A 26216-nucleotide genomic window follows, 5' to 3' on the forward strand; every position below is an offset into this window, starting at 1 on the left:
AAGGGTTCTGGTTTTCAGCACTCTTGCTATAATTCACCGCATTTCTAAATCTGAACAGGAATTTCAGTTTCCATTTTAGGAAATGGGTTTGTTGGGGGGATGTCTCTTTTGTTGTTATTTTACGTGTTTTCCTTCAATTGTAAATTATTGGTCTTGTTTTTTATTTTGAGAAGACTCCAAAATGTTCTAATTTTTCTTTTTACAATAGTGTGTGGTGTCCCTCTTAGAGAATTATAGAAAAATGTCATTGCATTGAATTTTTTCTTTACTGTTACTGTCTGAGATTTCTTTTGTGTGAAATATTAATAGAGCTATTATTCCATGTCAGGTTTAGGGTTCCCTGTGGGGATAAAAGTTATGACAATTTTTTAAAAATTATTTTATTGTTGTTCAATTACAGTTGTCTGTGTGTACGCCCACCACCACTCCCCCCAACCCAAGCCAAACCCACCTCCCTCCCTTGCTTCCACACACACCCCTTGATTTTGTCCGTGTCCTTTATAGTAGTTCCTGAAAACTCTTTCCCCATTATCCCCTCCCACCTCCCCTCTAGTTAGTCAGATTGTTCTTAACTTCAATGTCTCTGGTTATATTTTGCTTGCTTTTTTCTTTTGTTGATTAGGTTCCAGTTAAAGGTGAGATCATTTGATATTTGTCCCTCACCACCTGGCTTATTTCACTTAGCATAACACTCTCCAGTTCCATCCATGCTGTTGCAAAGGGTAAGAGCTCCTTCTTTCTCTCTGCTGCATAGAATTCCATTGTGTAAATGTACCATAGTTTTGGGGGGCATTTAGGTTGCTCCCAACACTTGGCTATTGTAAATTGTACTGGTATGAACATTGGGGTGCATAGGTCCTTTTGGATTGGTGTTTCAGGGCTCTTAGGATATAATCCTAGCCATGGAATTGCCAGGTCAAAAGGCAGTTCCATTTTTAGTTTTCTGAGGAAATGCCATACTGTTTTCCACAGTGGCTGCACCAGTCTGCATTCCCACCAACAGTGCACTAGGGTTCCCTTTTTACCACATCCTCTTCTACACTTGTTTGTTGACTTGTTTATGATGGCCATTCTCACCGGTGTGAAGTGGTATCTCATTGTAGTTTTAATTTGCATCTCTCTGATGGCTAGTGATGCTCAGCATCTTTTCATATATCTCTGGGCCCTCTGTATGTCCTTGGAGAAGTGTCTGTTCAAGTCTTTTGCCCATTTTTTAATTTTTTTTTTTTTGTCTTCCTGGAGTCGTGTGAGTTCTTCATATATTTTGGAGATCAAACCCTTGTCTGAGGTATCATTGACAAATATGTTTTCCCATATAGTTGGTTCTCTTTTCACTTTAATACTGTTTTTTTTAGCCATGCAGAAGCTTTTGAATTTGATAAGGTCCCATTTGTTTATTCTTTCCTTTATATCCCTTGCTTTAGAGGACATATTGGTGAAGATATTGCTGCATGGAATGTCTGAGATTTTCCTGCCGATGTTTCCCTCTAGGGCTTTTATGGTATCATGACTTTTATTTAAGTCTTTTATCCACCTTGAATTTATTTTTGTGTACGGTGTAAGACAGTGATCGAGTTTCATTTTTTTGCATGCAGCTGTCCAGATCTCCCAACACCATTTGTTGAAGAGGCTATTTTTACTCCACTTTTTGCTCCTGCCCCCTTTGTCAAATATTAATTGACCACAGAGACTTGGGTTTATTTCTGGGCTCTCTGTTCTGTTCCATTGATCTATGTGTCTGTTCTTATGCCAGTACCAGGCTGTTTTGATTACAGCGGCCTTGTAATACAGTTTGATATCAGGTATTGTGATCCCTCTGGCTTTGCTCTTCTTTCTCAAGATTTCTGCAGCTATTCGGGGTCATTTATGGTTCCATATAAATTTCTGAAGTGTTTGTTCTATATCTGTGAAATATGTATGACAGATTTTTTTATCCTCACTCAAGGATATGTTTATTGATTTTAGAGAGAGAGGACGGGAGAGAGAAAGAGAAACATCAGTTGGTTGCCTCTCTTACACCTGTCCCCCCATCCCCCACCCTGCCCCTACTAGGGAGATAGTCTCTACCTAGGTATGTGCCCTGACCAGGAGTCAAACCCATAACCTTTTGGTTTATGGGATGATACTCCAATTAACTGAGACACCTGGCCAGGAAAATGACAAATTTTGTGCCCTATGATTCTCACAATCAAATCACAGGATGCGTAACATGAGAACCACCTAGAAGGCTAATTTAAAATGTAAACAATCAGATCCTATCCTAGAATGACTGAATCAGAATCTCTGGGAGTGGGACTTCAGAATCTGCACTGTAATAGGTTCTCTCTGGGGTTCTAATGCAAACTAAACTTTAAGTGCCAATGATCTAGTAATCAGTGTTGGAAGGTAGAGGAATAAACAATTTACATTGTGTTTGGAGTCACAACACAATCTTCAAAATACAATAGTATCATCTAGGAAAGAGCTTTTCCATGGCAGTTCCTGTTGGAAGAAATAGAAATATACATATATTTTACATACACACACACACAGCACCAAGCCGTGTCTTTTGGAGTTTTCCAATAAACCTGAGAAGACTTACAGATAGAAGACCATCAAGAAGTATTTGTTTATTAAACGATTAGGTTGGAGTGAACAGATTTTATAATTCAACTCTACTAATCACCAGCAACTTGATGCTTATATATGGACAGTGGTATTTCTGTCTATATAACTTTTTTTAACTCAAAAAGATAGTGATTAGAACCCCCTACTCTTCCATCATGGTGAGGGAAATCAGTCACCCCAAGAATCCCTATTAGGTAGAAAAGTAAGGGCCAATCAGATCGCTCTCTGGCCCGGCTTCTCAGGGAGGACTGGCGGAAGATGGAACATTGTCTCCATCATTCAATCGGACAAAGACTGCTACAAGAGTTCCGGACAGTCGCAAATTCCTTACGGGTCACTAGGCGAGGTGTTAAACCTCGGCAGCGCAGACCATTGGCAAAAGGGTGTCCTGATCGCAAAACGTGGAGGCACTAAGGATACCGTATCACCTGAGCGCCCCGGGAAACGGTCAGCAGTTTTGGCCATACCAGTAACAAACATGGCGGCAGGCCGCTTCAGTCTTGGGATCAGGTGACGGGCCCCAGTCCGCTCCTTCCCCACCGGCTGCTCCTCCTCCGGCTCCCGGTCGTCGAGGTGGGCGTGGCCTGTCCAGTGGCTCTTTCTGGAGGTTAGGAAAACCGAGGGGCACACATGCGCAGTTGTGCACCTAAGGCCACCGGGTCTCCGCCCCGCCCATCGCCCCGCCCAGGCCTCCCCGATGGGGCCGGGCGGAGAGTCCAGCAGCTGCTGGTTGGGGCTTCAGTGACTTCCTTGTTGTGAGCCCCGGCCCGGCAGTGTCCGGAATCATAGCCCCGCTCCGCTCACCGGGACCTCTAGCCAGAGTCTAGGTCGCAGCTGCAGCCCCAGCCCGCCGGTTACCCTTTCATTTCAGGTCCTTCCCCCGCACGCCCCGCGCTCCCTAAAATGCCCAACCCCAGCAGTACCTCCTCTCCCTATTCCCTCCCCGAGGAAATTAAGAACCTGTTGGCAGGTAAAGAGCGGGAAGGGGGCGGGTAACGCCGCGGGGCGGGGGCGGGGGCGAGGGGAACAGCGAGCCGGGCGGGACGTAAGCTTTCAGAGTCTCTCCCCTCCCTCCCCACGATCCCCGCTTCTCCTGGCCAGTGGGCTTGGGACCGGGAGCGGGACTGGGTCTGAGAAGAGGAGTGGGCGTGTGTGTTGAATTTTGGTGCTAGGATGGTGGGGATGAATTACACTATTCTGTGTGCATCCTACAGACGCTGTGTGTGTGTGTGTGTGCGCGCGCGCGCGCTTGTGCGAGAGAAAAATGAATGAATATGAGTGTAAAGTGTGAGAAGTAGGAAGCGATCACTAGTCCAAGAAGTACTTCTTTGGTGGCCTGGCTAATGGAGGAGAAGGGTGTAAAGATGCACAGAGATGTGTCCGAGCTACAGGTGTTGGGGGTTATGGGATAGAAGGGTTTGTCATTCTAAAACTCCCATTATTCTGGAACATTCAGTCCACTCATATTTAATTCTTTCAAAGAGGGCCTGATTCTCAAATGGCCACTAGTCTTCAGCTTGTGTAACATTAAAAAGGAAGGATGTGTTAAAGTCCAACTTCCTGTGTCACGATGATGAGAGTACTTCGTCTTTGCACCCTCATCTTCCCCTTCTCAGTTTTAAATGACCATTTATAGGAACTTGCTTTAGGAGTTAAAGATGGGGTTCTTAAAGCTATGTACTAGATATGGAGATGGGTACTGTAACTAGGGGCCAATGAAAATTTCATATTTCTGCATAAGGTAGAAAATATATTAGGGTAACACAAATCTTACCTATCCTGATGCTCTGGAATTCTTACCATTATTCATTTTGTCATACATACAGTAGAATTCTGGAGACAATTTTGATAGTTTTACTTTAGTTGTCTCTTAAGTATTTATCTTTCAATATTGGTCATGAATACCTGGATTAAAAGAGTTTCTCTTAGATGCCTATATTACAAGTTGGTTATTTTAACTCTTAAAAAGCAGTATCTAAAATGTGACAATTAAATAGTAAGTTACAATTATAGTGTGAGACCAAATGTAATAATACACTGTTACACTGTTTTGGTGGTTAGCATTATGAATAGAATTGAGAAAATAAAATCAATAGTATATGGATGCAGACTTGGTTTGTGTGAACATGATTACAGTGTGATGAGTGCATTTCTGGTGAGATAGTATTTTACTCTGAGAGATGCTTGTTGTCATTAATGGGTACCACTAAGGGAAATATTGAAAGAACTGAAAAGACAGCTTGCATTCCATTATATTAGAGTTTCACATGAGTATTATTTTGTTTTACTACAGTGAACATTTTTGTTGTCACAATGCTGGACTTGCTTAGAGTTATTGTTTAGAGTACTATATTAATAGCCAGATCAGATTAGTATTTATCATTACTCCAAAATGATGTTACCATTTTCAGGATGTTCTAGGTCTAGGACTGAATATTTTGCCCCCCCTTTTTTAAGATGTGAATTTTTAAATTTAAAAAATAAAGCACAGATTTCTGGGTGCACACTTTTAAAGCTTGACAGCTCCCACAATAGACAGTTTCCTATTTTGATCCATAACCCTACACATGCAGGTAGTATGATGTGTAGCTTATGAGATCCTTTATTCTCTGATCCCCATATATTACAAGTGTTTCATGTGGCCCTTATTTGACTACTTCAACGGAAAGTTTAGAATTAGATAATATTTAAATCATCTACCAATGCTCTATTGCTACATACTTTAGCTCCCTCTCTCTTTACTCAGATAGTATACTTGCATAGTGTCTGCAGCCAGCATTTAAAAAGTTATCTTGTTGACATTTTCAATATTTCATAGTAGCAAAGCAAATCATACATTAAAACACATGAAATAATAAAAATAAATATGAAAACATTAAAAATTGGGAGATAATAAATTTGGCTTATTCTTTATTTTCGGAAGATACTTTCAAGAGGTGTGGATATGAGAAAAAACATTTTAAAGAAATGAAATAAGTAAATCAGTGTTTTTTAATTTTTTAACTCATTCAAAGAAAGTTAACATTTTACGTTTGATTGTAATTAAAGTATTTTTTTGAGGTAGGAAAGTTTTTGAGAATAAATGTTCTGCAGTTTTCATTAAACAATCTATTGGAATTGTGCATGATGATTTGTGCTGAGTAGTAGTACATGGTTAGATATAAAATTACTGACACTATGGAAAAAGAGTTGGTATTGGTTTGACAATTAGAGATGTTACTGACTACCTAGCTCTTTCTTTGAAACTCAGAACAGACATATTGGTTGATTGTAGTTAGCAGTTGAGAGCTCTTGGAATGCATGGCACTGTGCTAGAATTCCAAGATAGAGAAGATAAGCACCTAAACTTTTCAGGTGTTTAAAATTCCTTGCCTTCAGAAAAATGAATATAAAGTAAAAGATAACACCTTTCCAAATAAAATTGGACATTTTCCTTTGTATTCCCTATGCCTGGTATTTAAATCATTATATATCATGTGTGTTAAATGTTTGACATTTCAACTGCTCGATAGAGGTATGTGCTCACAGGTGTTCTTACCAGTTTATTATTTTCTTTCTCATCATTTTTTCTATTTATAACAGTTTTAGGCTTCCCCTGGTTCTCATTCCTTCCCCCTTAAAGAAAGAAAAAAACACTCTATAGGAATGCAAAAACCCATAGAGGCTATCATCCTTAACTCACATTTAATGACATTCTGGAAAAAGTGGCTATGGAGTTAGACTTATTTATATTTCTATGGAATCAGTACTTAAATTTTGAAAGCCTACACTTTTCATAAAAGTGTTGAATTATTCTTTCATTTCATGAATGGAAAAGCATTTACAGATTTTTGTTGTTAAAAGCAAATTTTGAACTGCCATATGCAGGCAATCTTTAATGTTTAGAATTAAATTTAATTTCCTTAAAGTTAAATTTATTGGGTGACATTGGTTAATAATATTATATAGGTTTCAAGAGTACATTTCGGTGATACGTGATTTGTATATCTCATTGTATGTAATTTTTTTCACAACAATGGAAGAACAGGTTTAGCCTGGATAATTAGAATCAAAGGATCACCCCAAATCTTGTCCATTTAATCTTCTCCTACATCCAAATATTTTGACTAGGACTAACAGCAAGAATAATCTTGATTTATGTGAGTTTCTCCTCCAGGCAGCCGAGAAAGTGAGAGGAGCTGGAACCACTGGCCCCCAACCCCTTTAATTCCTTTAACCACCCTTTGAATACTGGAGTGTTGGCGGTTTGCAGTCAGATATTCTCATTCATTTGTTTTGGAACAACATACTGAAAAGGGAGAACTGTAAGAAGATGTTAGTGTCTTCTTATAAAATTAGAAAAGGAAACCACTGTTAACAGAAGAATATAGTGGATCTGAAAAAATCAAAACCAAACCAACCAACAATAAACAAAGTGGCTGTATGGTTTCTGCCAAGTGACCTTGAGATTTGGTTCATCTGACAGTCTTGAATTGAAATATTGCATTTTTTCCTATTGGGGAATCTCCAGAACATTTTTTAAAAACCTTCACACGTTATAATCAATGATCCCTTTAGGGGCACTAGGTAAAGAATGCAGCTCAGTTGAAATAGAGGCAGAATTTTTTCCCCAGTGCTGAGGATAGTGTGGTTTGATTTCCACCTTTCAAAAGTTCCATTTATAATTTAGTCAACATTTTGGCTTTATTCTTGCTAAGAGAAATATTTATGGTATATCTAGTGTCCCACAACTTTGTTCTGGTGCCTTGGCTGAGTATGTAAAGGGAAGAGTGCCACCTACTGAGTCACCAATAGTCACCTACTTCTTTAGCACCTGCATTTTCCTACAGAGCAAGATCAAGCTGGCCCCATTTTGATAGTAATAACTAATGAGTATAAAGTTGATATTAGAAGATACTGTCTTAAAATGAAACCAGTCTCTGACACCTCTAAGATATTCTCTTCTAGAAATAAGAAAATGTATTTGTAAATCAAGGGACCAGAAACGCAGTTTCTTGTATAAGTGACGTAGATGAATTTAAGATGTGATGGTAGCAAAACTATTTGCCTGTCTTAAGCACATGACGTCCTACTTTTTCTTGAGGAGGGGTCTTTGGCCAGCTTTTTTCCCACATGGCTTTCCATTAGAAGTATTTTCATTTCAGATTACTAAATAAGGCTCTTGATAGTACATGCTCTTTTTACAGTGACTCAATCCAAATTATCAGTGGATTTCTTGTGAAAAAAGGGAATCTATACTAAAAAATGAGAAGCATATCAAAAATTTCCAAATGAGTTTATCTCTTCATTACCAGCAGTAAAGTATTACTAGAAAGAAGATAGAAACAGCAGAGTAGGAACAGCCTCTGGTGATTTGAAACACAGTTCAGTTGTCTCTCATAAATTTAAGATTAAGTGTCATATATGGGTGATAAAAGTGGCAGAGGCTAGTTTTTATACACTCATTATTCACTTAGTTTGTCTTTTTCAATTAAAGCCACGTCTATTTTTTTTCATTCCACTGAGTTTACATTTCTTTTTCAATCATATACTGAACACATTATAATAGATGCTGCCTAACAGGGAACACAGTGTGGATCTCTGACTAATGTGTTATTCATTGTGGCTTCTTTGAAAATACGTGGCAAAAAGATTTTGATTATTTTAAGGTGCCATTTATCAAGAATCATCTTTTAGAGGTGAAAGATGTTCATCCCTATCCTTCAACAGCCCAGTTTTTAAAAATCAAAATAAATCATTTAGCCTCCAAAACCAATTTTGAAAATTTTGTCAGATGATAGGATATAAGAGCTCTGTTTTCTATGAGAACTCCTGTGCTTGTTCATGCCTCTTCTTCCATGTTAGAAAAGTCTACAGTTAACTGTAACCTATGAAAGTGTGAGGTAATCAAGAGAAAGACATTGATTAGAGCAATCAATACCTTTTCAATTAACCATTTTCCAACTTTGGGCATTTGGCTCCATTGATCTACATGTACCCAGTTTAATTGATTTTTATGTTTTCACCCATAGGTATGTTTGGTCAGCCATATCTCCTTTTAACAGAGAAAAAAAGCATGGTTTTTTGTTCTGATGCCAGCTTAAAGTTTGGCTGGGGTCCTTACCACATTAAGTCTGGTGATAAAACCTCAGTGAATACAAACTAAAACCTGGACCAATTCGCAAAGTAGAGAACGCTGTAGAATTAGGTAGTAAAGCCATTCGCAGTGTAGTGTGGTTGGTTTTCACTTATTTATTGATCTGGGGCTGAGCAAATGGCAGTTGACTCAGTTCAGTTCCTGCCTCCTTCTCGACTATTCAGACCGTCACCACGGGCCGTGTGTGCGCGCCCACTCAGGTATTAGATGGTTGGGGGACAGGCCGACGGCACCAGGTGTTACCTTTGTGACTTGTTTACAACCTCCAGCCTGAAAGTTGTATTCCAGGCTGTTTGCTGGTGGAGGATGGTAAGGGCAAGTGGTCAAACATCCGCTTTCTTCAAGAATGGGAACCTGTGCTACTTCCCCAGCTTCAAGAAGCTGACAGTTCATTTTATTGTTTGCAAGAATTTAAAGACTGTTCTAACCTTGTGTGGTTTCACCTTTTCACTGTGTATGGAAGTTGGTAGAAAGCAGTTAGCCTTTGTCTGTGTGTTAGATACCTGTCCTAGCCACTCAGGTGGCAGTTTTTCTAGGGGGTCCTTATGGATAGGGAGCCCATCGGCCAGGGGGAAACAGGGCAGTTGGAGTACCACTTGGTGATTTGCTGCGTGCTAAGTGTTTGCCTCTCAGGGGTTGAGATGGCTATTGAGAGGTTTCTAACTTAAACTGCTTGAGGATTGCTGAGCCCAGCGAGGATGCCATCTTTTAATTTTGTTTTCAGACCTTAACATTTATCCACAGAGGAACTGTAAATCTGATCTTTTTAGAGGCCCCCTCCCCAGATTTTTGCAGTCCTACCGGGAGATAAGGTTTACTCCTGCCAGTGTCGAGGAGTAACAAGAGCAAAAATCACCACCACATTTACATTAGTAGGGATAACTTCACCGCCCCTCCAGCCCCCCACCCCCTGCCCCGTGATGATTTGGTGGCAGAGGCTGGTGGAGATGGGGCTAGTTCTAGGGGTTCCAGGGGATGCCCGGGCGCTGACCTGCAGTTTAGGAGACTGCGGAGTGGAGGGAATTAGCCCTGGTGCATTGGGGGCCTCCTCCGACTCGTACTGTGTTTCTCCTCTCCCGCGGCGAGGGCGCGAGCGAGTGGAGACCCCTCCTTCGGAGGAAGAGGAATTCTAACTCATCAGGCCTAGAGGCAAGCGAGAAGGCAGGCTGACCTTTCCTTGTAATCGAATAATGGCTGTTCCCCGAATTACAGACAATCTAGAGCCAGTGAAATCTACATATTAACCCAGGGACACGACCCCTGAAGGAAGGGAGAAGAGGACTACTGCACTCTCTCGTTTACCGTTTGCAGGGCTATTCAGAGTACAATAAAAAGCTTCAAATCTCTTTTCCAACCAGCCAGAGGAGTGCTTGATTCGCCCAGGACTTTTATTGCTCGCTTTTGAAATATTACCCCGGCTCTGAGCCACAAAGCCGCAGCAGATCCAGTCCCATTTGTCTGGCGAAGGCGCTACCCCAAACCCAGCGCTTCCTTCTCACAGCTCCCAAGACTGGGGCCCTGAGGTTTAACACTCCGCTTTCAGATGTCGAATGTCGCGAACTTCAGCGCCCAAGCATCTCCCAGTAAAGCCTCAGTAACTTTTCAGCGCTCGCTATGTCTCTGCGCTGGGACCCGGTCGTAGGCCCCGGCACATCCGGAGGGTCTCCTGTGCCTGGAGAGGCTGGTTTCGTTGGAATCGAAAATAGCTGGGCACAGTGTGGGTTTTAGGAAAAAACCAAAAACTAAACTAAACTAAAACACCAGATTTCAAAAACTTAAAAACCTAACCCACTTAGTGGGCACCAATAAACTGGGATTATTCTACTTCACTTATTTGTTAAAAAAAAAGAAAAAACAGCAAAGCAGTTTCAATGCTTTCCTTGTCTCCTTTGAGAAGTATTTTCTTAAACTAATGTTTATTAAATCTTTTTAGTTGCCTTAATCCCCTTTTCTGGGATAAACTTATGAATTAAAACATTAAGACTGCCCTAAAAATATAGATCTTTTCCTTTGCCCAATCTTTGAATCTCTCCCCTCACCCTGAATAAACAAACAACACAGATTTTTCCTGCAGCCTCTCTCTCTCAACAAGTATTTCCTCAAAAAATAGTAGCAGGGATCGGTAGTTTAAAAACAATTTTTTGAGAGTGTTAGGAAACACTGTATGGAGCATCACAGCTTTTTATGTTTTCTGCTTTTATAGAATTGAAATGACCTTTTAAAGAAATAACTCTCAGGCTGTAATTTGTTGTGTTATTGCTTCCAGAGATGGAAATAGATGCCGTTTGTTTAAACTTGGATTGTATAATGAAAATGTAAAATAGGCAATTAAATACTCTGTGGATGAGGGAATTGAAGACAAACACTGAGTGAAAGTGACATCAAGCCGACTCTTCACCAATCATTGTGCCAGTACGGATTCTCGCAAGTCCAGAGTCCGGCTGGAAGAAAGAATCAGTAGAGATGCTCATGCGCTTTCCCTTATTCCACTTCTCTTCGCAGGTTTATTGCAACCATCCTAGAGAAGCCAATGATCTCTTCCATTTCAGCATACATCTGAATGTCCAAAGGTTGCTTGCTCCTCTGGGTGCTGCATTTATAGAGTTTGGAGGAGAGCACTTTCTTTTTTAGGGTTCATTATTTTGAGCTCACTTTAGAAGTCGGAGTCTAATTGGCAGCGGTGCTGGGTTATGTCTGTGTGTCCATCTTCAAAAATACGGACAACTCAAAGAAAGAGAAGCTATGACACTTTGCTTTCATTTTGCTTTGATACCAACTTTTAACATTAAAACCAGAAAGCTATTTAAAAATATATATCAATGTTAACTTTTAATTCTTTTAGTTGTCATATTGATCTAAATTACCTTTATACCTTTATTGTTAATATATAGAATAACAGTTTAATCAACTTTGCTTATGGGATCAAGATACTTTTGTAATCAAGAATTTAAAATTGATTAGATTACATCTCAATGCTAGGTTCTAAATTGTTATAAGTACAGTTGAAAGATGATTATACTCCTTGAATTAATGCATGTAATATTATTGTATGTTTTGATACTGCCTCTTTATCAATGTGAGTTAGGAGACAAAGCAGTTATGTAAAAAGAAAGTAAAACGCACAACATGCACACATTTCTTCAATATGAGACATGGGTGGTTTACAGTCATACCTACTTGAAACATTTTTTATGGTATCCTCTATATTAGAGGTCTCAAAGTGAGAGTTGAAAATTCTATATATAAAATTAATTTAAAGTTGTACAGTATTTCATAAACAATAAGAAATGAGCTATTATACAATCATACCAGTAAGGATTTGTGGGAATTTTATAGTAGAGAGAACTAGACATCAGAATAATTTAGAAGTTTATTAAAGTTTTTTTTTAAAACAGACTATGTGGAAATGTTATATGAGGCCATAAAATCTTATTTCTAGGTTACTATGTTTCTAAATAGTGGATTTTTTATTGTTACTACTTATTCCTCCTTTTAAAGAAATATTTTCAGGTGGTAATACCAAGGCAAGAAGGTAGAACATCCAAAACCACACAATTGATTATCTTTTTTTGTTTGAGGGTGGCTGGCAAAAGTGGATGGGGCAGGTAGGAAGGAGCAGGGTATCATTTTGGGAATCTTGGCTAGAAAAGGGGATTTATTTTTTCTTTTAAATCATTAAACACTTGAAAAGATTACACTAGGAAAAGCAGGCCCTTGCCAGAGACATTAGCTTATGCTGGTATAATACACTGAATGACCCATTCACACAGGAACTCATAAAATACTATAAAATGGTAGTAACACATGCATAAAAGCTCTGTGCTTGTTTTTATATGAGAGAATTTGTTTTATGGGGCACCATAGTTTATTGAAACTTGTGTGCTTCTTCCTGGTTTAATGATGCCAAACACCCAAATAGCATTTGCTGTGCTAAGCATAAGTAGAGCGTACAGACTTTATTAGCTAAGTGGTGAACAAATTTGTCCAACTTAGTATTTGAAACATACTTCAACTGTTATGCTTTTGATTGATAAATAACTGTAACAAATTGTACAGATATTAACAGTTATGGGTGGGCACAATCATTGTCCTATTTGTCTTGACAAAAATGATTCTTATAATTTGTATCCTGTTTCTTACATTTTATGGTTTAGATGTTGAAACATTTGTAGCAGACATACTGAGAGGGGAAAATTTATCTAAGAAAGCAAAGGACAAAAGAGAATCTCTTATTAAGAAGATAAAAGATGTAAAGTCTACGTAAGTCACTTACCTTTTATTACTATTGTTTTACTTAGAAGCAAGTTTGTAATTAACATATTAATAAAGAATTTATTATCATTTAATTAAAATTTTAATGTTATTTAATAGCCATTAAGTATTTTTAAAGGACAAAATGTATTTTCACTATAATAGCTTTTAAAAATGGACATGCTTATCACAATACCCTTTTTTTGTGAAGGCTCCTGAATGTGTATTTTCCTAGGTATTCTAACAATATTCAACCATTTATTTTTATTGGGTGAGGATATATTTGGTTTAAATAATAAGACAAAGTTAGTCGAGAATTTTAGTATAAATATGGAAAATAACCTTCAAATGTGGAAATGAATAAATATTAGTTATAGGTATTAAAGATATGTTCTGATTTTACTACTGTAACTTAGGTCTTTAAAAATACTTTTCTTATAAATCCACAAACCTTTTGCAACTGTGATTTCAAGATACGAAGTAGTTTTTTCTCTCTAACTGTATTAAAATAGCTTTGAATTACTGCCATGTATTAGACCTTGTTTTGATTTGTCAGTACTCATTTTAAAATACAATGCTCTTGTTTTATTTTGCAGCTATCTTCAGGAATTTCAAGACAAAGGTAAATTTTCAATTTTGTCAAACCTGAAATTATTTTTCCTCGTAGAAATTTTCAATAGGATAATCTAACATGTACTGAAATGTGATAGTTGGAATCAAAATGTAAGTATCCAACGTGTATACTTAGACTTTCAAGATGAGAGTGCTAGCTCCCCCTGCTGAGAAAAAAATTCAAAAGCATATCCGGAATCTACTCTGCACAATCTTCTGATGAAGAAATCCTCTGTATTTAACACTCTTAAGTTTTAATGTCTTAGAACACGTTGTGGCGGACATCGGTTAAGACAGGTATACACTCTGCAGTTATACATGGGGTAATTTGGTGAAGCACAGGTGAGATCCCAGCCCAACGCCGTTTAACCACCGCAGAGATGGTTTCAGAGCAGTGACGGGAGCAGGAGGCCCCAGAGCCAGGTACTCATAGATAATGGGGTTTTTTAAAGGATAATTGTTTTAAAACAGGATCAATTTTTGTTGAGAACAGGAGTAAAATCTTTTCCAAGTGCTGGTTTTTATTATTCTTTTGATATGAATAAATGTGTGCCATAGAAATTTTCAAAGAAGGGAGTTCAGTTTCATTTGTTTTTGAAATATGTGAGAGTACTGGTAATCTCTTTGTCTCCCTTTAGATTTGAGAGACAGCTGCTCAGCACACTGAAGAGCAAATCAGGAAAGGCGTAGGAAGTTCCTACTTTCTCATGTCTTCAGTTCTGTGAGGGAAGCTGGCTGTGGCCCTTACTTGCATGATGCTAATTCACAGGTCATGACCTGAATCCTGTGAATGCTGGTATGAGGGTCACAACGTGAGGTCAGTTAACCTACGTGGAGCCAGGATCTGCTTTGGGGGGAAAACAGTGTGACGTCTTCTAACTGGGATTAGCAGATACCACAGAGTAATTCATATCTCTGCCAACTGATAAGTGAGAGAGTAGTGACAGTTTCAATAAACCAAGTACTTAGCCAGACAAGCCTGAAATCAAACAGTTAAAAGGAAACCACAGTACTTTTCACATTAAATCATTAAGATTGTTGTGATTGGGGAGAATGAGATATTTTATATTAATTTTTTAAAAGGGAAGAATGGGGAAACTCCTCCTTCTCACAAATACCCACTTTTTAATGGTCTGCAACAAACCCTAAACTATGTGTTCAATCATGTTGCATTTTGCTTGGCTGAATACAGAAATAATGCATTTTTATATTTTAATTATGATAACTTTTATATAGTGTACTGTTTATAGAGGAATATTAGGTTTTGCTCTCTTCTTAAAAAGTGAATTTTGGACCAGGGATTATTTATCACATTCTCATTGTGACTTACTTATATACAGAAAAATTTTAAGCTAAGAAAGCATGATAATGTGAAGTCATTGTGTGATTGCATATGATTCAGTAATAGGGTAGGGACTTTCCCTTTGCCCTTCTGGTTTAGGACTTGTTCAGGTGTGTGGATATTAAAATTACATTACTGAGATACATTTTTTGTCTCTAAAGAGAATGGGACTTTATATAGTATTTGATAGAAACTAACAAATGAGCCTAGAATAGGAGTTCAAATAACACAGAATTCATAGATTCCCCGTAATAATTTTTCTTTGAATGTCATTTGTAGTTCAATACTGATGTATTGAGTTAACTAATCACCAGGAGTGCCTGTTCAGAAGTGAGCCTGTGGATAAATTAGATGTATACCTCAGAGAAATATGAGAAGCTGAATAATTTTATGCCATTTCACCCTCAAAGTATATTCAGCTTTGTTATATAAGGGCCATTCCTGTAACTTATTAGGAATAATAAACAGAAGTAGTGCACACTAAATAGTTGCAAAGTAATTATTCAAGATACATTTTTTTCAAAAGTAAGAATTTATTAATGATCTGATTCTACATTGAGTAAATTCAGTGTGTCTGTGTGTGTTTTGATAGTGCTGCTTTTTTCCCCTTCTACTTCCCCTTGGGGTTTTGGATTGTCTTCATCTAAGGAGACCTGGGCAGATTCCTTTCGGCTCTTCCTGTTCTTTCTCGCCCCACCCCACCTCTCTCTCTCAGGTCAATGTGGGGTCACAATGAAGTAAACAGAGGCTGTTTTCCTCCTTTTTACCTTTGGACTCCTATTTGTTTCACATACTTTTTTTTTCAAATGACAGTTAATTACCATCTTAATATCATTATTGGGAAGAAAAAGGACCAGGTAGTGGGTTGTTAAATAGGATGAATTAATTCAGATGTATCCGTTTCTATTAAGTAAGCTGTTAGTTTCTCTAATGTACACAGCTAATATCCTTCCTTACTTCCCTCCCACATCTCCTCCTCTCTTACAATATAGATACTGCTCCCTTCCCCCCATGGAAAGACTGAGCAACACAGAATTTACTATTTGCAGTATTTCAGTTCTTAAAAGTATTTGAATTGATACACTAAGCTGCACAGATCCTAGAAGATTAAAAAAGTTTTAATTCCATTGTTTTGTATTGTAAGAAACTTCTTTTATTACAGTGGCTTCTGGTTATTGAAGCTTGTTCCTTAAGTTAATTTTCTAATTGCTGTTTATACTCATTTTCTCAGCAAGCTGTGATTCCTTTTTTGTAATTTACATTTTTTAAAGTTCTCATTTTTATCTCTTTATATTCTGAAGTCTAGATTCTCCATTGATAGGAGATCTGAGAAACTGTGGCTTTAGAATGAATGATCACCTGGTTTTCTAAATTTCTTAATTTTGCTTGTACATAAGAAAGGTTTGAATCTAAGCAACTAAGACCCATCCTGCTTAGTCTAGACCCTGTTAAGCATTGGAAATATCTAGAATACAGAGTCCCTTCTTGTGACCCTCAAATATTGTCCATGACAGAATAATGAGTTAACCCTTGTTTCCTGTTCTTAGTTGCCGTGTAGCCTAGCAATATAAAGTATATCTGAATATAAGCTTATGCACTAGGATTATGTTCATTTTAGAATTATTTTAGAATACAATTATAATTATTTTAGAATTTGTTCTGTGTCCCATAACAAAGTCATAGGTCTCTTAAATACGACTTGAAATAATTATTTTGTAATGGAAATATGTTACTAATTGAGTAAAGACTGTTATTAACCCAGTATAAAATATACTTTTCTAATATGTATTAGGTACATGGTAAAAAAAAGCTTTCATTGTAGTCGTATCGTGTCCTTATACTAGTCTTGTTTTACTTCAGTGGTGATTTGGGCGTGATTATTTTTGAACAGAGTGACTAAGATAATGTGAAGACACCTATGTGGGACACATGGCAGGTGTTGGGTAAATAATCATAGCCTCAGCCTCCACTTCATTTATCAAAAGGGTTTAAGTAAATCTGGATTTGTAATTCAGTTTTTAGATAGTTTTTGAGGAAATTATAAATTATTAAGAGAAGGGCATTATAAATTCACATGAGACAACTATTTCAATAGAATATTTTTCAAATTTGTAAAAATTAGTGCTTTAAAAAACATGAATCGATTGCTTTCAATTCCCTTTAGATGCCATACGTAAAAAGCTCTTATTTTCTCCTTTAAAATATTTTCCTCTAATTAAAAACATTCAATAGATTTTGTCCTTAAGACTCCACTGATATTTTTAAGTATGAATAGATATACTTAGAAAGAAATTTTCGTTGACCTAATTTGTGTTATTAAATTAGTTAATGAACTAAACTAGTTTTAAAAATAGCAGGGTTGGTAGGTAAGAAGGGACTCATTTTTGTTTGCTCTGATGGAATCCTTAGGAACAGCAGAAGAGTCAGAAGTTTGGGTGCCATTTAATTTCTTTGCCTTTCTCTTTCCTGACACAGTGTATGTTCTGTTGAAAATTAGCTCCTCAATGAAATCTGAGCAGATAACCTGCAGCCCTCCCCACCCCTCCATCTCTGGCTTTGTACAAATGTGTTAAGCATGTTTGAGGTTATGGAGCCCATAGTAGAAGAAGTATTGTATTTTGCAGAGGTAGAGCTGTAGAAATGGCATCCTTATTTGAAAACCCTGCCTCATATTTGCACACTATAAATTAGCGCTACTATAGTAGAAGAGTTACGAAGAGAATCTTATTTGTGGTGGCCTAAATCTTTCCAAGCTTTAAGAATTAAACTACAGATTTTCTTAAGAAATGACAAGTTAAACATGAAGTTCTGTCTACTTATCTGTATTTTATTACTTCTGAAATTAGTTTGGACAAGTGAACTGAGGGAGAGAATTAAAAATTAACTTGTTTTCACTCAAGTAATCCTCACCGCCCCCAAGTTTATCTTTCACATTCTATAAGAGGAAATGGTTATACCTGAATTTTAGGTATATTATATAGTTTAATGTTTGCTTGATTGTGTTGAAAATGCAACTGTAGTAAGTTGGTTAAATCAACCTCAGTGGCGTGCAGTTGCTGTTGGGCCCCATCCCTAGGCATTAAAGAATTGTTCACTGATAACGAGCCATTTAAAATAGAAGGTATAATAGTGCTTTGAACTCAACTATTATAAACTTTAAAATGTTTTCCCGATAAATATGTTGCTGTGGTACGATTAAGCATTGGTTTTGCTCTGATATTTTAGTTGCCACTGAATATGGGAAGGGAAGTCTTGGATCATTGTCTTTTAGTAGACTGTTAACTTTGTATCATTAATTAAAGTTTTGAAAGTTGTGGGATAAATCAAATGCTTTTCTGGGGAAACAAGAAACAGTATTAATGAGCAGCAACCCCATAATTATCCTTGTGAGTACATAACAGGAACCGTTCATGTCTTTCCTCTGTGCAATAACTTTTACAAAGAAGTATTTTTAAACTGATCATTAATTTTATGACCACTGAAATGAGATGCAAAATTTATGCTGTTGTCACTGGCACGGGCTCAAGGCACCACTGACATTATGTGTGATTGTAATAGAATGGCTGCCAACTAATGATTCTGTAGACATTTCATTTGAGCACGCTTTTCTTTTAGATGTCTGATTAGGCTGTAATGCTTTCAATTATGTCTGTAAATTGTATTGGATACGTTTACCTGATGCCCATCGTTGCTTTGGAGTTCAGTTTTCTATTACATAAACACAAGTTGAACATTTTCCTTTTAATTTATAGAAGTCTTTGCAGGTATAGCTGCAAATACTCAGCCCCTGGGGAGAACAACCCGTTGCACTACTCAAGAGCGACCCCTGTGTTCAATTAAAGCTCTTTATAATACAGCAACTCTTTATTGGGTTGAAAAAATAACTAGGGAGGGGAAGAAAGGGATGGATCATCACTGGAACAACAGTAAAACGAAGACCATTTTGAAAAATGATGTGTCCTTTCAACTTAAGGAACGTTAAAAAGGGAATAACCCTGTACGGATACCACAGAGATTCTTCTTTACTTTCTGAGTGAATTCAAGGAAAGCTTTAACAAAGGGCTGGGAGGGGGAAAGACTTGAATCCAGCAGTAGCACTTAATTCATATTGTCTTAGCTAAATATAAATGTCACGCTGATTTTTTAAAAAAACATTTGAAATGAGCTGCAGTTCTTAGAAGGGGTAAGTTTAAGACAATTTTACTTTAATATATATAATCCAAAATTGTTTCCTTTTTAAAAAAACACAAAGGTCTTTAACATGTCGTGACCAATTTGTGTAGAATATTCATAACTCATGTTAACTATTACTGAATTCATAGCTTTAATAACCTTTATGCTGTGTATTCATGTGTGGGTGTGCACATTCATGGGTATATACATAAAACATATATGGGTATTAGGGAAGGATGATATTAATTCTGACTTTCAAAACTTTTAAAGTTTTATTTCTTCAGCTTATTTCCACATAGAGTTTAATAGACTTAAGGCCAAGCATCTGAATATTTTTCAGATTCTTTCCATATATTCATTGGTTTTAGTGTTGTATTTTTATATTCATAATAGTATAATATGTTAAGTGCTAAGTTCTGGTGATATATTTGAAGTATTCTAATACTTTTTTTCACAGCAAGATTTATTTATAGTTAATGATATGAAATAGTCTTAGAAAATTCTTATTATAAGAATTCTTACTTTATTAAGAATATAAGGGTACTCTAGCAACTAAGAGCAATGGAGAACTTTGTGGTCTTTACTACCGCATAGTCCATGGGCTGTCATTCCAAGTTCATACATGTTTTTACTAGCACTTTAGGAGCTTCTCTCTTAGTGAATGTTGACAATCAGACCATAGATCTTTCTATAAAGAAAAGTGTTGTAAGGGACCCCTGAATGTTCTGAAAAATACTTTGAGCATCTTGTAAGCAAGGGTAGCAATGAAGATCTGAAGAATGAGTACTATTAGTATGTGTTCTTGTCGTTTAATTGGGAAGGAAACATCACCCAGTGATGGAATCACTAAGGACAATAAATGGTTATCTTTATATTCTGCTCTTCCTGTCTTGATAGGAGGTATTCCTATCTTTATTTTCAGCATAAGGATGACAAATCCTGGTGAAATATCAACGTTATAAGGAAATAGAGATGAATATTGATTTCTTAAGTTAATTTGATGGTGTTGTGTTGAAAACAGGGTGCTGCCCATCACATGGTTGTCAGAGGATACAGATATGGTTTTGGAGCAGCTAGTAGCTTTAATCTGGATCTTCTCCGCAACCACGGTCTAAAAGCAATTCTCTTGGTACTCTAGGGTTCCTATGGAGATGTTCACCATGCTTTTTGGCTAATCCCCAAGATGGCTGGTTTTCTCTTGAATTGTTAACAGATAGATAATTGATATAGTATGAAGTATATCTTTTTCTTTATTGCTGAATATGGGTGAAAATGATTGCTTACATGTAACTAGGCTAGCAAAAATCTGAAACATTCTTTTTTAAAAAAATTATTCTAAATGAGTATGTGGGGAAAATCCAAATCACAAGATTTAATCGTGGGGATTAAATGACTTCAAACCAATCAACCAACCAACCGACAAACCAACCATCCTAGGATTCGGAAATCATGTAGAACACTGGCTAGAACATTTTATGGGAGATTAAAAATAGTTGCATTTTCAAGGGCAGGAATCCTATATAGGAAAAGCTGCTTTAAAACTCATGTATACCTTTTAAATTTAAACAAGGTTATTTACAAATTAGATACCTTCAATTTTCATTCAGTGATACCTCTCACCAGTTTTTAATCTATTCTAATGTTATTCTGTGATTTTTAATGAAAGCATAAAATGTTCATGTGGCTTTGAATGATCAATTTCTCATAATTTTTCAAATATTGAGTGGGTAAATTGAATAATTTCTTGGTTGTGTTTTCCATGTTTTTAAAATTATTGTTAACATTATTTTGCTTTCAATTTTTTGTTTATTTTAGATATACACTCTTTTTTATCCTGCCTCTCCTTTTCTGTATTCATCTTTGTAGAGACCGTCATGATTTTGGACTTGTATCCTTTTGTACCAGAGACAAGTAGTTGTATACTGACCTAGCAACTCTTACTTTATCTGAATTTTAGTGGATATATTAAAACAGGACCCGTTTCTACATTTCAAAAAATTTTCTTTGTTTTTTTTAAAAGACAGTGACTGAACTTAATAAGCAAATTTAATCCTTTGGACAAAGTACATTTTTTAAGGTGGCTAAATTATAAAAGTCTTTTCTCTGGTTCTTTTATAGGGGAGGCAGAAGATGGGGAAGAATATGATGATCCTTTTTCTGGGCCTCCAGACACTATTTCATTAGCCTCAGACAAATATGATAAAGATGATGAAGCCCCCTCTGACGGTATGTGCTATTTTCCCATGGAATGTTGCTCTGGACACTAACACAAAACCATGCGGTGTGTAGAAGTCGTGGTCTTGCCAGAAAGCAGATAGATGCGGAGGCTTCAGTTAACTTTACCAGAATCTCTTAAGGAACAGAAGAGCTCTCTCTAGTGGTTTTCCTAAGTATGTAGGTCCTCTATTTCCTAGGAAATTTTCTTTACTAGGATTTTTGGAAGAGTGCTTTTATCATCATGCACATATTACTAGTGAGTTTGTTGGTTAATTTAATATTATTAGATTCTTGCTTAATTTTATTATGCTGCTAATAGCTTGTTGTATTATTTATTTTATAAATAATGAAAAAGGTTTTTGATCTCTTTTTTTCCCTGAAAACTTCATACATAATTAGTTCATAAAATATTAAATTAATTATTCCTACATTGCCTTCTCACATTGAGACAGGTTTTTATCAAATGCATCTTTTAATACACATTTTAATTTTTCGGATTGTCACCTAAAAATGCCCCACATTACGCAGTAACATGACAGTGCTTTGTGTTAATTGAATTAGCAATAAAGTTGATTGTTTACCTCAGTAATTTTGAAAAACTTGCTAAACTTATAAAACTTGTTTTTCGTGTAGTATATGCTTTCTCTGTTACAGCCAGTTGAATACATCCGCTTTAAGGAGACCTCGTCAGAGTGATGTGTAGTTATAAATTAAAAACGTGTATCGATAAGTTAGCCATGCATATTAATTTGCGGCACTCCAAGTTTTACATAGACATGGAAATGAACAATGCCTTCTGCCGCTGTGCGATGATCAAACTGTGCAGCCCCATCTCCAAACACAATTGCTGAATGAGAGTATGCTTCCTGCAGCAGCGCACTCCACATTTTACGTTATCCAGATTATTCCCTTTGGAAACATAAATTGCTTTTATGAGGTATAAAATTATGTCTATTGCAGAACAGGGATAAGTCAAGTACATGCATAAGTGATAAACATTCTAACCACTGATTCAGAACAACACAATCTTTTCTTTATAGCCAGAACTTTGTACAATGTGTAACAATAATAATCATATCCACTTTATGTTGCATTTTATATTTTGGCAAACATTTAATTTCTATTTTTAAAGGAAGAGATTTTTTTCTCTTATATTTTCTATTTTTTAAAAAGATGCTCACTTCTCTTTGGTTACACTTGCTATCTGAAACGGAGCATTACCCTTTCTCACCTGATCTTCAAAAGCATTTCTAGTAGAAAGTGTTTTATAATTGATAAAACAATACTTTTAGGCAAAATGAATTATTATTTGAGTTGAACTATTTTTCAGATATATTACAATGATTTGTTTTGCTTCCCTGTAGAATATTGGTAGATGGGAAAGAGTGTGTATGTGTATATACGTATATATATGTACATATATATATGTGTATACGCACAGAGACAGAATATTTATACTCAGGAGAATATACACATACACACACATACATACATGGGCACATATGTAGAGTATATTCATAGAATATATATATATATATATATATACATATATATACACACACACTCAGGGTTTCTTAAAATAGTATAAATATTTTGATGTACAAGAGAGCATTATATGTTTTTTAAAAAACATTGCAACCTAAGAAATCCAACCATTAAATATCTGTGAGAGTCAGTGCTTTGTTAGAAAATGTGAATTGTTTTTATAGAGTAGTTACATTATTATTGTGCTTTCTTCTTTATGAATAATTTATTATGTTTATTTCCTAACCAAATATGTAGGAAATACATTAATAGCATGAAAAATTTATTGTGGAAAGGTTGCTTTATCAATATTTGAATATTGTTTAATAACTTATATTTATGTATAACATTAAATTTCTTGTTAAATATTGGTGCTTTTCATTAATGTTTATGTAAGCAATTCTTAAGCATATTGAAAATTTAACTTTCAGTATCATTAAATTTTATAAATAATACCATTTTTGATAGTTTTATATTTTCTTCTGAGAATAGTATAAGTTAATTTTAAAACTACCCCTTGGACCTCTAATTTTCACGCTAAGATCTCATCTAGTCATATCAGTTTTTCTGTCTGCAACTTAGATTCGTATGTGTTCTCTTTCCTTGGATGAATAAATTTTCCTTCATTATGTGATCTCAGCCTAATGATATATTAATTATAAAAAGATAATGCATTTAACAATAAGTATAACTAAATTAGCACAGGTCACCAAAAGGCCTTTTGTCAGATCAGATTGTTGTTTTGTCCTTTTGACTTTTACCTTATGGTAGACACTAACAGAGTATCTGAACTTTGATGGATGATGAACTCTACACATGATATGTATTTTTCATAATGCTAATGTAATTTTCAAGGTACTGAAAAGGTCAAACCTGCACATCTCTATGTGCATTCTAAGTCTGTCTTTTCCTTTCATATTTCTTTTTCTCTGTTTCTCTGGTTCAAAAGTTCACTCAGTTCCCAAATGGCTACCTAATTTTCCAGTTATTCCCTCAAGCCATATGTGTTTTGGTTCCTTTATGGTTTATTAGGTACTGTAGGAAAGTAGCATAAGTTATATCTTCTAATGAAATTCAAGCACACTTCAGTGATGCTTCGACTTGATTGCTGGTAGCAATTAAATCACAGCCAAGGAGCATAATGCATAATCTCACAAGGTCCAGACACCCTATAGAAATTGAAAGGGGATGAAAACAGAAAACAAAAACAAAGTCCCCCAACCCAGCCAGACATGCTGTTTCCAGCCTGCCTTTTTTTTTCTTCCATTGGCCAACTGCCTGATTGATAGCAAAACCATAACTTGCTGCATGCTAACAGGCAGAGTTCACTTGTAGGTTATTGTGAGCTGATAAAGGGTTAGATGGAGTTTTGATTTTCACATTGGACCTTGGTACACCAGATTAATGGAATTTCAATGAGAGACTAGAGTAGCCACAGCTTTGTCAGAGAAACAGATGGAGATTCTATAGTCATGTCTACTCATTAATACTAGTTGCCTGAAAGGTGTGCCGCTTCTCTATACAAAAGAGTTGATATAATTGATTTTTGAGTGGTACATTGAAAAAAAGTACCTTATTGATGACTAGAATTGTAACACAGATGGTGACAGATTTTTGTACAGTTTGTAGCTTAACAAAATGTCGTACTTGGTAATTTTTTTCTTCTCTCTCGTTGGAAATGGTTTTTATTCATATTTTTTGAGGAGAAATTTTAAGACCCAATAGCGAAAAATGAGAAAATGACATGCCAAATTACCTTTCAGGAAAAAAGTAAGAGTCTGTATTTTATTTATAAATGATTACATGACTGCCATTTGTTTCATTTTGATATGGTAATGTTCATTTTAAAAATCCTACTTATTAGAAATTTCATTTTACTAGCTTCGTGTTTTATTCTGGAAGATTTAAAACAAATCACAACGGGTTCTAGACAACTGGAGATCACTGTTGAAAGTTTTATGCTGTTGTGTGTCTGGATATATTGAAGTGTTAATAAATGGTACCTGTCAGTAATCAGATAAAATTAAATATAATGAAACTCAGAACCTTACAGGAGAATATCCCTTATTGTACACATGTTAGAGCGTTTGGGCACCAAGGCGGTAGGTGCAGGGTAGCCTTTAGATACTGTATAATGACTCGAGCATCCATTTTTCTATTCTGAAATCATTTTTCATTCATTTTCATCATTTGTGAAAGAAAGCTTCTAACCATACAGCATTGTGGACAGTCCCTGAGGTGAGGTGAAAGGGTTTAGTGAGCGAGAAGACATATCGGCTCGGCCGTCAACGATGGGTCGAAGGATCCCAGTGGACGTTTGTTACAAATCTGATTCAGTCCTAGACCATAATCACTTTGTGGATAAGAATCTGGAACCTCTAGGGTGTGAATACAGGAAGGCTAAAATGAAGTTAAAGAGATTAAACAGTCATTTATTTTTTAAAAATGTTTATTGACTTTATTGGGGTGAAAAACAGTCATTTTTTGTCCTGGTATCTTCCTAACTAAAAATTTTCAAGTAACATAGGTTACTGAGAGCTGTGGGCATTGCAAGGACATGGGTTCATATGAATAAATATTGGTTTAGGAATGGTATTATTTTTTAAAGCCTGGGGATTAAGATAAAAAGGCTGTTTGATCATAACTTACAATATAAGTAATGATTTTCTTTTTTTTGGGTATACTTTTCTTTAAGAAAATCCAGCACATAAAAATTTTGAGTTATAAAACATATAAATCACGTATTCCAAAACGTTGCTTTAAACAGGATTATCTCCAGGATGCCTATAAATAATGAATTCTCACAATGCATCTAAAACTATAAACCCATCCACTTGCACACACATAAGTTTAATGTGTAAATAGTGCACATCAAACTTTTGAGGAAGGTTATTTTGGGGGTGAAATTAGTTGTCACACTAATCAGTTCTTGTGAAAGCCAAGCCACAGATATGCTTTACTTTTCTCTGCGTTCGAGCAGAATATGAGACAATGATTAAAACCAGGAAGAAAGGTTCTTTCAATAACTCACCAGTTAGGGTAAGTGTTTTTCTACTATAGTATCATGTGGTTGTTGATAATAAAATCATATTTTTGTATCTTATTCTGATAATTTAGATTAGTTTGCAATTTGCACATACCCTTGTGTATACAGCGTATATTATTGTTGCACTTGTGGGTTTTTTTTTACTTTTTTCATTATTTCAATATACCAATTGCTAGCTTGCGTGCGTCACAACAGTCTACGAGCAATGATTATTTTAGTCCCGTAATGTGTATGGCATAGCTTCAAGTCCTGTGGTGAAAGTGAGGGGTTATAGTTTGGGGAAATGATAAAAAATAGAAGACATGCTT

The 26216-nt window shown here is 36.2% G+C and overlaps 1 protein-coding gene across 1 annotated transcript in view; it reads left to right on the forward strand.

The window, feature by feature from the left end:
* The first annotated feature begins 3294 nt into the window (after positions 1 to 3294).
* Positions 3295 to 26216, forward strand: part of SKAP2 (src kinase associated phosphoprotein 2) — a 165762-nt gene continuing 142840 nt past the window's right edge. The window contains exons 1-4 of the mRNA XM_024563103.3: positions 3295 to 3577; positions 12898 to 13003; positions 13591 to 13616; positions 21240 to 21347. Of these exons, the coding sequence (XP_024418871.1) occupies positions 3511 to 3577; positions 12898 to 13003; positions 13591 to 13616; positions 21240 to 21347 (307 nt within the window). The 5' untranslated portion in view covers positions 3295 to 3510. The remainder of the gene's footprint in view (positions 3578 to 12897; positions 13004 to 13590; positions 13617 to 21239; positions 21348 to 26216) is intronic.

The sequence above is a fragment of the Desmodus rotundus genome, chromosome 6, assembly GCF_022682495.2.
Source record: "Desmodus rotundus isolate HL8 chromosome 6, HLdesRot8A.1, whole genome shotgun sequence".
NCBI classification, from domain to species: Eukaryota; Metazoa; Chordata; class Mammalia; order Chiroptera; family Phyllostomidae; genus Desmodus; species Desmodus rotundus.